The sequence below is a fragment of the Macaca thibetana genome, chromosome 12 (assembly GCF_024542745.1).
Source record: "Macaca thibetana thibetana isolate TM-01 chromosome 12, ASM2454274v1, whole genome shotgun sequence".
Classification (NCBI taxonomy): Eukaryota; Metazoa; Chordata; class Mammalia; order Primates; family Cercopithecidae; genus Macaca; species Macaca thibetana.
Genome location: NC_065589.1, coordinates 28668724 through 28682291, shown reverse-complemented (window position 1 = coordinate 28682291; position 13568 = coordinate 28668724). Strand labels below are relative to the sequence as shown.

At 36.0% G+C, this 13568-nt stretch overlaps 1 protein-coding gene across 1 annotated transcript in view; it reads left to right on the top strand.

Moving 5' to 3' along the window:
• The window catches only part of SPAG16 (sperm associated antigen 16), a 1176832-nt gene that overhangs the window by 756216 nt on the left and 407048 nt on the right, over positions 1-13568 (top strand). Inside the window, exon 13 of the mRNA XM_050751372.1 lies at positions 8109-8235. Within this exon, the coding sequence (XP_050607329.1) occupies positions 8109-8235 (127 nt within the window). The remainder of the gene's footprint in view (positions 1-8108; positions 8236-13568) is intronic.

The following is a 13568-nucleotide window of genomic DNA, read 5'->3' as shown; positions in this document are numbered from 1 at the left end:
AAATAAAGGAAAACCAAGAGGTAAGTTAAGAAAGAGCTATTGCTTGTGAACTTCTTCCTAAAAAATGATAGGGAAAAAAAAGAGATAAGAAACAGAAAATTGCATGCGACTTCAGTGTTTATGTTTTGATGGAAATGTACAAATCATTTTCATTCTTTGCAGTGCTGTCATGCTCCATCACTTTAGTCCATTTTCACCTTCCAAAGAAATTCTGAATGGGACTTCCTTCTCTGGCAGTTAATTAATCTTTCACAAGCCTGCTTTTGCAGCCTGTCTGCCAGGGATGCCCCACACCTTAAGACACTGACTCATGAGCAGATTTGTTACCCTCTGGAGCAGTACTTTCTTCCCTTGAGCTATCTGAAGACCTAGCTTTTCTACTTTGTTTGGGAAACTATGTGAGCTGTAATATATCACTGAAGAGTTGCTCCTCCTCCCTCCTCCCGTACCCCGCCACCATAAGTGAATATATAGTACTCCTGGATAATTTAATTGGGTGATAATGACAACAAAGTCTGAATATAAATTATGAATGTGTACAGTATTTTACCAATAGTGTATATCATATAATTGTAAGGACACTTATTACTAGATTATAAATTCTCTGTGTATATACATATGTTAGATTACCATTGTAATAACACAAATGTACTTATATTTATTATAATGTTGCATTTGGCTGGGCACTGTGGCTCACTCCTGTAATCTCAGCACTTTGGGAGGCCGAGGAGTGCGGATCACGAGGTCAGGAGATTGAAACCATCCTGGTCAACACAGTGAAACCCCGTCTCTACTAAAAAAAAATACAAAAAATTACCCAGGTGTTGTGGCGGGTGCCTGTAGTCCCAGCTACTCGGGAGACTGAGGCAGGAGAATGGCGTGAACCCGGGAGGCGCATCTTGCAGTGAGCCGAGATTGCGCCACTGCACTCCAGCCTGGGTGACAGAGTGAGGCTCTGTCTCAAAAAAAAAAAAAAAAAAAAGTTGCATTTGCTTAAAAATACCAATAAAACTGCAAATAAAAAGAATTTTTAGTCTAATTCATGGAAGATTTGGTATATTAATATTTTTAAAGGTTACAGCATAATTCTTTACAGATTGAAATGCCTCAGTTAAAACAAAACAATATGGCCAGGGATGGTGGCTCATGCCTGCAATCCCAGGACTTTGGGAGGCCAAAGCTGGAGGAGTTCTTGAGGCCACAAGTTTGAGACCAGGCTGGACAATATAGCAAGACTCTATCTCTAAAAAAAAAAAAAATGTGTGAAATTAAAAAGTTTGGTATACATTATTTTCATGAGCAAATGTTTCCATTTGTTGTCATTTCCATTTAATCTGAATTAACTTCTTTTCAGCCTTTCTTGTAGAAAACATCTGCTGTCAATGGCGTTACCATATTTTATTTATCTAAAAGTGTTTTATTCTCGTTATTGAAGGAATTCTTGGCTGAATATCGAATTTTCAGCCCTCAAAAAAGTGAATGTGTCTCCATTATTTCTGTTAAAATGTCAGTTGCTGTTTGTATAATTGCTCTCTGCACATTATGTTTATCTGTGGCTGCTTTAGAGAATTTGTTTTATGTTTTGCTTTTGACAGTTTGACTATTATATACTTATGTGCATTCTTTCTGTTATTAAGCCTGTTTGGATTTTGCTGAGCTTTTTCAATCTTGATATGAATATTGATAGGAATGTTGATATGAAAAATATCAATGTTGATATTTTTCATTAAATTGGGGAACATTTTAGCCGTTATTTCTGCAAAAATATTTCTACCTTATCTCTCTCCCTCCTTCTCTTACCCCTCTCTGATAACACAGTTATACTTATGTTAGACCTTGTAATATTTTTCTACTGATTATTGAGACTGTAATCCATGGTTTTTCAATATTTTTATGTTCTTCAAATCAGATAATTTCTATTAATCTCTTCATTCTCACTACTTTTTTTTTCCTTCAGTACCCAGTCTAATATTTTGCTCACCCAGTTCACTTTTTAATTTCACAAATACTTATCCATTCTTGCATAGACCTCTTTTTTATGGTTTACATTTACCTCTGAGATTCTCTATCTGCACATCCATTATAACTATATGTTTCTTTAAATCTTTGATCAGAATAATAATACATCATTTGTAGTCTTGGTCTTTGATTTCCAGTGTTTGATTCAGAGTATGTTTCTGTTTTATGTATTTTTATTTTTCTTGTGTATGGCTTACATTTTTACCTCTTCACACATGTACATATGTAGCATTTAAAAAAAAATCACATGCTGGGGTTGGGTGTGGTGGCTCATGCCTGTAATCCCAGCACTTTGGGAGGCCAAGGTGGCCTTGAGGTCAAGAGTTTGACACCAGCCTGGCCAACATGGTGAAACCCTGTCTCCACTAAAAATACAAAAATTAGCCTGCTGTGCTGGCACAGGACTGTAGCTCCAGCTACTCCAGAGGCTGTGGCAGGAGAATCGCTTGAATCTGGGAGGCAGAGGTTGCAGTGAGCCAAGATCATGCTACTGCACTCCAGCCTGGGCAACAGAGCAAGACTCCATCTCAAAAAAAAAAAAAAAAAATACATGCTGGATGTTGTTAATGACTAATTTGGAGAAATCTGTATTACATTGTCTCCTAGAAAAGGTAGTGAGTTCTGTTGTAATGAGCAGTTTAATTATGGGAAGATCAGTTTTTCTCTTTCAGGCATGGTTTTATTCATTGGTAATAGAACTGAACTTTTGTTTTGAACTTAGTTTATAAACCTTACCCTTACTCCTATAGTGGAGCCTTTCTTGAATCTCCAAGTGAGAGTCTGAGGTATGCAGTAAATTCTTTCCACTTCACCCAGGATTAAACTCTAGAGTATTCTTTCTAGCAGTAGCTAATCTCTGGTATTATTGTTCAGCTGTCAAATATAGAGCAGGAAATCTCTGCTAGACTTTGTGGAATTTTACCCTATAAAAATGCCATCTAGACCTTCGCCCAAAATTCATGGTGAATCCTCACACAAACTGCTGTCATTCCCAGCTCAGCTCCCTTTTGTCAGCTACTCTACACTCCAAATTTTAAGCAACTCAGAAGCCTAGACTTTTCTCACTGCTTCTCAACTCAGTGAAACTTCAGTTCTACTGAGCTCTATTTCTGTATTTGATAGTAAAGAGTGCATCCAAGCAGAAAGTCATGGAGGTTACAGAGCTCATTTTGAGTTTTTCCTTCTCTTAAAGATTATAGTCCTGTGCTATGTGTTTAGTTCAATGCCAGTAAAAACTTACTTTAGATAATGTGTGTAATTTTACAGTTGCTTATTGTAAAAGAAGTACAGAAACTGGTTACTTTATCATACTTGGAAGCATAAATCCTAACAAGCCATTTTTATTGTTAGATAAAAGAGATAAAGCAAATTGCCATAGGTCAGGCAGAATGGGGGTTGTGAGGGAGGCAGGCGCATTCAGAGTTAAAATAGAGCCTGTGACGTTAGGGGTATTGCAACATACTACATCTGTACTTGAAAGTAAAGTAAGAAAATGGAGAAGAGATAAACTTCAGGGATCAGGTCAACAGCACATGAAGTGAAAAGATTTTGTGGGAGACAACAAATCTGAATAGAAGTCAGTGGCTTTCTCTCCTTCTGCCAATTAATTTTCCCATTTTCCCACCTTTTGCCATAAATCTTTAGAAAATAGCCATCCCGCAATAGCTGTCTTCATAAGTCAAAATAAAAAGAAACCAATCAGATTTTATAAAGAATTGCAAAAATGGAAGAGTTAATGAATAAAACCTCAAATTTCAGTGAAGAACGTGCAGTGCATAAAGGAATCACCTAAGTACAGATATGAAATCAATAATTCAGACAAAACACTCAATTTGCAAATAAATTACTGAAATGCTATATTTTAAATTGTTTTATATAATAAAATGTCAAAAGAGTTAAAATATTTTATTATGATTTATAAGATAATAGATGCAAATGAAAAGCAGACTGAGAAAGATCAAGAAACAAGTGAGCTAGAAAACAGAAATAAAAGCTTTTGATTGCCCTCCCCCTACCCAACACACAAGTAGAATAAACATAATTGAGAGTTATAAAGAACAGATATTAAAAATGAAAAAAATAAGGATTGTAGAGAAAATGTTAAATGTAAAGGCAAATTAGACAAAAAAGAACATAATGTTTCTAAACAAAATAAATGGACTAAATTGAAGAGAAAGAAAAAAAAGACACAGGGGAAGGACAAAAAAGAACATAATGTTTCTAAACAAAATAAATGGGCTAAATTGAAGAGAAAGAGAAAAAAGACACAGGGGAAGAAACTTTCCTGGAATAATAAAAGTCTAGGAATAATAGCTGGGGCTTTCTATTAGGGTATGCTGTGCTAAAATTTCTGAACTTCAGTATTTGGGAAAGAAACTGTAAGGGCTCTTGGGCATAAACAGCAAACAAGCCCTAAAGAAGGTTGGGTGGGAATAATTGGAGAGATTGGACTGACCTCAAACTTTGCAGTACTCTAACAGTGAACCGTTTCTCCACAAACATTTGAGGAGGTCAGGTGGCCCAAGAAATTATAATCAGTGAAAACTGCTGTTGAAGTACTGAATAATCATTAAACTGTCTAAAAGTATGGATGCAGAGGATTAAACATATATTAAACACTAGAAAGATGGGGAAGGAGGGACACTGAATTTGAGCTTTGTGATTACAGATCAAAATATGTTATGATTTTTGATATTTTAAATTTAACAATAAGATTTTTTAAATTTCAGAGGTGAGTAAAAAGAAAGTGGGAGGAATATAAATACATTATTTTCCTTTTTTCAATATACTTTTAAAAAATGAAATGTTATTAAAATAGCATACTTTAATATTTTTCTTAACGATATCTTTTAGATAGTGATAGCTCTTGTCTTGTAGCAAGAAAGTATCTACTTGACTTTCAGCAAAGCCTTTAGTTATTTTATTTTATTGTTTTTTTTTTTTTTTTTTTTTTTTTTTTTGAGACAGAGTCTCACGCTGTTGCCCAGGCTGGAGTGCAGTGGCGCGATCTCGGCTCACTGCAAGCTCCGCCTCCCGGGTTCACGCCATTCTCCTGCCTCAGCCTCCTGAGTAGCTGGGACTACAGGCGCCCGCCACCGCGCCCGGCTAATTTTTTGTATTTTTAGTAGAGACGGGGTTTCACTGTGGTCTCGATCTCCTGACCTTGTGATCCGCCCGCCTCGGCCTCCCAAAGTGCTGGGATTACAGGCTTGAGCCACCGCGCCCGGCCTATTTTATTGTTAAATGTCATATAATTTAGTTTAATAATTCACCATTTTAATATAATAGAAATACAATTCTTAATTTTTATCTCTCTCTTTCTCTCCTACCTTACCTCACTGTCTCTCTGTAGACCTATAACTAGAGTAATTATACTAATATTTAAAGGTGATTATTTCAAGATAGTGGGCTTTGGAATAGAAACTTTAAAAATGTTCATACTTACATTTTTAGATTCATTAAAAATAGCAGAAAAAATTTGTACATAAAACAGTAATTTTTTAAAAGAAATAACTTATTTTGTGAGTGTTGGGGCTCCCTTCAAAAAAGATTAAACGTCATAAGTAAAACCCAAGTATACGTCTAAATATTCAAATAAGTTGGTATACTTCTTGGTTCAGCAAACTTTTTTCAAAGGGCTATGAGTTAAATATTTTTGATTTGTGGACCATATTGTCTCTGTCGTGGCTATGTAACTCTGCTACTGTAGTGGGAAAGCAGCAATAGACAATGTGTAAACAGATTGGCATATTCCAATAAAACTGTATTTACAAAAATAAGCAGTCAGTTCAGCATCATGGTTTTTGACCCCTGGTGTACACATCATCAACTTTAGTGGTTAAAATACTATCAGCCTATCTGTGAAATATTGAGGTAAGGAAACTAATACAAAATATTCCTGATGTATTGATTTGCTCCAAATATTTATTACTGTAATACTTAGCTTTGATGAGAAAGGGGAAGTGTTGCTAAATAATTTACATACATATTCATATACTTGCAAATTTTTATATTTTTTGATGTCTCAAAAATGCCGACATTTAAGGAAGGAAGGACATTTTGCTTCTTACAGTTCATATACGCTATACTCAAGTTGACTTCTTCCTTCCCATTTTACATTTCTAAGTTTGATCTCAGAATGTAGGAGCTGGACAGGATCACTGAGTGCATCAAGTAAATAATTTCATTCACACAAGAAGAAAATTTACGACCACTAAAATTAAACAATTTTTCTATGGTTACCATGCTAGTTCTTGCCAGTCAGGACTGGAATTCAGTCTCCTGGCTCCCATTGCAGAGTTTTGCCTGCTGCACTATATTATTGTACATGGCGTGGTTCAAGCCACAGAAGAACTAGTTAATCAAAGATTAACTATCTGATTTATACATATATATTATACATACGTGTGTACATATGTATATATATATATATATATTTTTTTTTTTTTTTTTTTTTTTTTTTTGAGAGAGCGCCTTGCTCTGTCACCTAGGCTGGAGTGCAGTGGCTCAATCTCTGCTCACTGCAACCTCTGCCTCCCGGGTTCAAGCAATTCTCCTGCCTCAGCCTCTCGAGTAGCTGGGATTACAGGCGTTATGCCACCACGTCAGGCTAATTTTTGTATTTTTAGTAGAGACGAGGTTTCACCATGTTGGCCAGGCTGGTCTCGAACTCTTGACTTCAGGTGATCTGGCTGCCTTGGCCTCCCAAAGTGCTTGGATTACAGGTGTGAGTCGCAACACACGGACAACTATCTGATTATTATATTAGGAATGCATTTATCTTGACTCCTCTGTTTTGAGTACTTATTAGTTATCCTGATTCTATTTTTTCTCTATTTTAAAAATAAGTTTATAAATAAAGTTATTTAAGAGCAATCAGTCATTACACATGAGGAGTGATATTGCTCTGTGTATATCCTATTTCATCGAGAAACAGCCCTTTCATAAAACGGCAAAAAAACACAGCTGCATTTGGCCCTTTCTTCTGGGTCATTCCTAATAGTTTAGATTAGTGGTTCTCAAACTTTAACATGTATCAGAATCACTTGAAGAGCTTGCTAAAACACAGATTGTTGGGGCCTCCTCCAGAGTTTCTCATTCAATAGGTTTGGGATGAAGCCTGAGAATTTGCATTTCAGACACGTTTCCAAGTGACAGTGATACTGCTAGTCTGGGTAAAAAACTTTAAAAACCACTGGTTTAAATTCTCAGCCCTAAAGGCCTATTATAATTACCAGGGGAGGCATGAATCCACTAATTAATTCCCAGGCTCCATCATCAATCGGCATAGAATGTCTGGGGCTTGAGACTGGGTATGAGTATTTTTTTCTTTTTCTTTTTGGTTTAATTAATTAATCAGTGCATTAATAATTGTACATATGGGGGGTGCAATTTGATGCTTCAATATATATCTGTGGTGTAGAGAGATTCAATCAGGGTAGTGAGTGTATCCATCACTTCATGCATTTACCATTTCTTTGTGGCAAGAACTTTCAAAAGCCTCTCTTCCAACTGTTTTGTAGTATACAATATTTTACTGTTAACCATACTCACCCTACTGTGCAACAGGACACCAAAATTTATTCCTCCTATCTAATTGTAACTTTGTACCCACTGACCAATCTCTCCCTATTTTCCCCTCCCTTCTCCCTCCCCCAGTCTCTGGTAGCCACGGAAGTGCCTCAGTTGATTCCAGTATATAACCAAGTCTGAGATACAATTAAGAAAAGTAATGACTAAAAGAGTTTGTCTTATGAATTAGTGCAATATTGTCTTAACATATTCCTCTATCATATGGGGATAATTTTTATACTGTCATTTCATGGTAAAGAATAAATGTGATAGTATAAAGATGACTTTACCAAGTGATTCCATAAATTGAAGGTAATTTAAGTTTAGTTTTATGCTGCTAATCCTATAAAGTGCTGAGAATATAAGGTAGCTGTAGAATTTTACTCTTAAAATGTTGTTGTAAAATTTTTGCCATTAATAAAATTATTTTATGCCTCAGTTCCTTAAATTATTTTTATTAGCCTTGTATAGACAGCATAGATACTAACTCCTAAAATTCTTAATTTCTCTCTTTACAGTGAAAGATGCAGATGTACGCTGTATGGACATACAGATTCTGTGAACAGCATTGAGTTTTTTCCTTTCTCCAATACTCTTCTCACAAGTTCCGCAGACAAGACACTGTCTATATGGGATGCAAGAACAGTAAGTAAATCATCCACTTTTTTCCCGGGTTTTGATAAGTCTGATTATTCTTGGTAATTCTTTGGGTATGGAATATGACTTAAAAAGTGATTGTGTAAGGGCATTCGGGGCAAAAGAACAGTAAAAGGTTCATAATTACAAGATCCTTTCTATGCATTTGTATCCATTCTGCCTCCCAAATGTGATCAGGTAAAAAATAATATGATTATCTCATTAAAAATTATTTCAACAATTGTTTATAGAGATAGAAGCTCTGCTGGTTCACAGGATACAAAAGGGAAACACACACAGTGCCTCTCCTTAAGGATCTTATAGCTAGGTAAAGGAAGAGAAACAAGACATCATTTTGATGAAATGAGACATGTGTTAATAAAATGGAAGACTATGTGTAAGTCCAGGGGAAAGCAAGAAGGAGAACCCATATCTGCTGGAAGAGTGTGGATGGCTTTCAAAGGAGTCTATGCTTGAGCTAAGATCTAGAGGGTAAGTAGGATGTATAGGTCATCTGGAGAGGGGTAGATTCTAGGAGAGGGCAATACATGCTCAAAGTCATAGAGATGTGAGGCTGCAGTGGCGTGTTTTGACAGTAATGATGTAAATGGATAGAGCTTAAGGAAAAAGAGGCATGATAGGCAAGAGTGTACAGAGAGACAAAAACAAGATCATGACATATTAGATTAAAGTGTTAAACTATTTCTGAGGGAATTAAAGAGCATTAAGCAAACAGGGCAACATAATTAGATTTACCTTGTCAACTGAAGAATGACAAGGTTCATAAATTTGGAAAATAAATTCCTCATAAGGGATTACAGTCTGCAGGGTCGCTGTTCGGACAAGCTGGAAATCATAGCTTCCAGCCAGAAGCCAGAAACAGATACTTCAATGGAAGAGCAAGGGGAACAGGAATTTATGCTGAGTTGGCTATGTCAATATTTCATAAGCTTGAGGAGGAGTCATGATTATTTATGAAAGGTGAATCATGCAGATGCGCAATATACATTCATGCCCCTTCATGGGTCCCATGTACCAAAAATGACAGTTTAGCATGATCCAAGCCTGGAGTTTTCAGCTGCCTGACATCAGAAGGTAAAGTAGAAGACATGAAAACCCTTACTGCACATGCTCCACAGACTGACCAGAACCACTTCTTGGTCACTGATCTCTTACCAGGCTAAAAGAGGAAGGGCCGTATCAGGTGGCTGGTTGATTTAACCTCCAAAATGGAGAAAATTACTTTAAAAAAACCGCACATCTTCATACCTTATAATTTTTTTTTTGTTTTTTGAGACTGAGTCTTGCGATCTCTGCTCACTGCAACTTCCACCTCCACTGGTTGATTTCTTGAGGTCTTTTGAAAGGGTTGGTTTGGGCTGGGTGCAGTGGCTCACACCTATAATCCCAGCACTTTGGGAGGCCGAGGCAGGTGGATTACTTGAGGTCAGGAGTTCCAGACCAGCCTGACCAACATGGTGAAACCCCATCTCCACTGAAAATACAAAATTGGCTGAGTGTGGTGGTGCATGCGTGTAATCCCTGCTACTTGGGAGGCTGAGGCAGGAGAATCGCTTGTATCCAGGAGGTGGAGGTTGCAGTGAGCCAAAAATCACGCCATTGCACTCCAGCCTGGGCAACAAGGGCAAAACTCCATTTAAAAAAAAAAAAAAAAAAAAAAAAAAAAAAAAAAAAAAGGAAGGAAGGAAGGAAGGGTTGGTTTCTGTTTAGCCCTTAGGGAAGCAAGGCTAATGGTCATTATCAAGGGAGGGAGTATGAGGAGGCTTGTCTGAATACCATCCTGTCCTGGCTGAGAGCTCAGTTTTCAAGGTTACTCTAGGGTCCTGCTGGCTAAGAGATGCTTCGTTCAGTTGGCTGGGGGAGGGCCTTAGAATTTTACTTTTATTTCTCCCCTTTTTAGAAAGATGATCTTGATAAGGAAGTAAGGGAATCAGTCATGTGAGGAATCTAATATAATGGGCTATGAGTGGATGAGAATTTGAGCTAGGAAATAGTGCAGATGAAAAGGAGAGAATGCATTAAACATAGGAAGTTTATCAAAATTTGGAGAATGAGTGGAGGTGAAGATTATGCGGGGAGGAGGAGGAGTTTAGGGTGAGCAACTTTTCCAATTTGTCTAGGAATGAGGGTTTTCCTGAATCATGAGATTTTCCGAGCTAACATTGGACAGACCTGGATTACTATAGGTTCAAGAATGAATTTGATTTGAAGAAAAGTGTATTGGTCTGTTCTTACCCAGCTGATAAAGACATACCTAAGCCTGGATAATTTATAAAGGAAAGAGGTTTAATGAACTCACAGTTCCTTACAGCTGGGGAGGCCTCACAGCATGTTGGAAAATGAATGAGGGAGCAAAGTCACGTCTTACATGGCAGCAGCCAAGAGACCATGTTCAGGGGAGCTCCCCTTTATAAAACCATCAGAGTTCATCAGACATTCACTATCACGAGAACAGCATGGGAAAAACGTGCCCCTGATTCACTTACTTCCCACTGGGTCCCTCCCTTGACATGTGGGGATTATTACGATTCAGGGTGAGATGTGGGTGGGGAACACAAAGCCAAGCCATATCACAAAGTAAACAAAATGTAGGGACTACACTTTCAGACAGGTCGGCTGTGAAGATGAATAGGAGAAAAGACTGTAGCTCTAAGATCAAATAAAGGATCCTCCTTTGTTCAGATAGGAGACAGCATGTTTATTTTCTTGTGGGTAAGATCATGGGAGATGTAGGAAAGAGAAGAGAGAACACAGAGTTTATTGAGCACGGATATTCATAACTTTAAGAATGCCAATATATATATAAAACAAGGCCTCCATATTCTTCTTCGCAATATTTTATAAAGATTACAGGACAAACACTGCTGTTGACTCTATAAGAAAAGAATAAATATTCATAATTTCTGGTTCCTGGGTCAATAAGAAAGAGAAATGTAATTTCTCCCAATTTATTTCCCATATACAAAACATGAGTGATATAAATAAAGGAATATGGTAATGGACATACGGATGGTGTTAGGAGGGATGCAAGTTCAGTGTGTGAAGCCCTGTTTAGACCTCTGAGGCCAATTTATTTAGGATATATGAAGAACAAAATACGCTCAGCACCACACATTATAGAAAAAACTAAGGTAGAGCTACCCATGTCTTGGTTACCAACTTCACATGTTGCAGAGATTTAAACTTCTGGGGAGGCAGAAGTCAAGGGGGCATTGTGGAAAGAGTGCATCAGGCATGACTTAAAAATAAAATCAGGATGGTTTGTTGTTGGGTACAAAGGTCTCGCAATCTCCTCCTTGCTTTAAAATAGTTTCTTAGACATTGATGCAGTGGAGTTTGTTCCTGCTAATGGAGCTTCAATGGAAAAGCGAGATTTTCAATATATTTCGCCCTAAAAACTTAGATGTGAAGTGTGTATAAAAGTGATTGGTAGAGGAATATCCATAGAGAAAATATTAATTTAGCAGTGACCTAAATTCTATTGACTTCAAGGTTTTTTTCTCTCTTTCTCAAGTGCTATAACTGAGTGTTCTAGGAAAGTCTATTTCTTATTTACTTTCTCTTATGTGAAAAACAGAAGCACTAATGCTTAGAAGTAAAACTGCTCTAATTTTAAGAAGTTGTCTCTCTGGTATACCTGCCTTGAATGCATACAGCTGTTTATTGATGGTGACCTTCCTCCCTGAGGTTCTGAGCTCTTTCTGTGCTATCCTTATTCACTGCAGTATCAGGAGGAAAAGAGGGATTTGGCACAGCACAATACCTTCAGCATAGTGCAATAGCATATGCATTGAATGTAAGAGCATAGAAGGGCTTGCAAATCCCATTTGTATGACTTTAATCAACATAAATATTTTTAAATTGACTTAGTGGCAAATTAAAATTTATATCACTAGAATTATTATTGCAATTTTATTATTATGCATGCTAGCTTTATATTAATACTAGAAAAAGGGCTCTAAAATATTTTGGTTTAAATGAAATATTATTCATAAATATATGATCAATGCATCATTAATTAGAGATAAAGTTCATTTAATGAGTTTATTTTCTAAAAATATTTTCAAACCAAGTAGAAAAAAATTAAATTGATAGCTATGTACTGTAGAAAACTAGCATATAATGCAAAGGGAAACTCATTCAAGTTATTAATTAGTAGATAATATAAATTGTTAACTAAAATATTGATATAAAATTCTACAAGTGAAATACGATAATCCAAGAATTAAACAGAATCATTCCACTAACATTGGATTAGGCAGCTGTGGCAACTTCATTTCAGATATACCTAATTTATTTAAAAAACACAAAAAAACAAAAAACTCTAAATCACCCAGATTTTAAAAAATTTGTAGTGTTATATACATTGTTTTTAAAAGACAAAGACGTATTATATGTTGTCTATATAATATGGAAGTATTAGTTGTATTTATCCCAATGGTTCATAAACAAGTTAAAATAAATTTACATTTTTAGTTAAATAGTAAGAGATTTTGAAAAGGGTAACCAGATTAGCTAAAGTGTTTTTCTATGTGGTAATAATAAGAACTGTATAACATATTGATATGGATGACATTATTTGATTTGCAACATCAACTGAATCCATGGTATACTGGCATGCTGCTTCTTTATAATTTTAAAAATATGTTAATTCCTTGATACATGATAAATTGTCAGGTTATACTGAAGGTCTCGACCTAAAAGGAGATTAATGACTTTCTTCTATTAGTGAAGCAGTAATGGTACATTCTGTCACCTCAATGTGATCAATTACTATTGAGACACCCTCTAAAATATTTTTTGATGAAATGTGAAAATGACCAGTGGATTATATTCCTATAAATTAATTTTAAACCTCCTTCTTCCACTCTCAAACATACACTAGTTTTAAATCATTAATCTGATCTAACACCTTTATTATCAAAAATAATGAATGTGGAGGCCTAAGTCAGTTTCCAAGTCAACTGGACATATCAGCTCTGAATTTTGTGGAGGATGAAAAAAAGGATATAAATCTCTATAATTACCAAATGGAGGCTATAAAATAACTTGCAGTTTGGAAACTCATGAAATTGCTCAGTTTTACAGGTCTGCATGTATTTTTCTTCAAAGTTATAAAACAGAAAAACTATTTTATTAAAATTGAAAAATAAGATTTCTTTATTTTCAGAAAGTGATATATCACATAGCAAACTGAGAAATTATAATGCCTACCTAAAGGCAATATGAAAAGTCTCAGTGTACATCCAGTGATTTGGAAGCCTGTTTAAAATAAATGCAATGAGATTGTTAGTCATCCACAAACCCAATGAAAATATTAA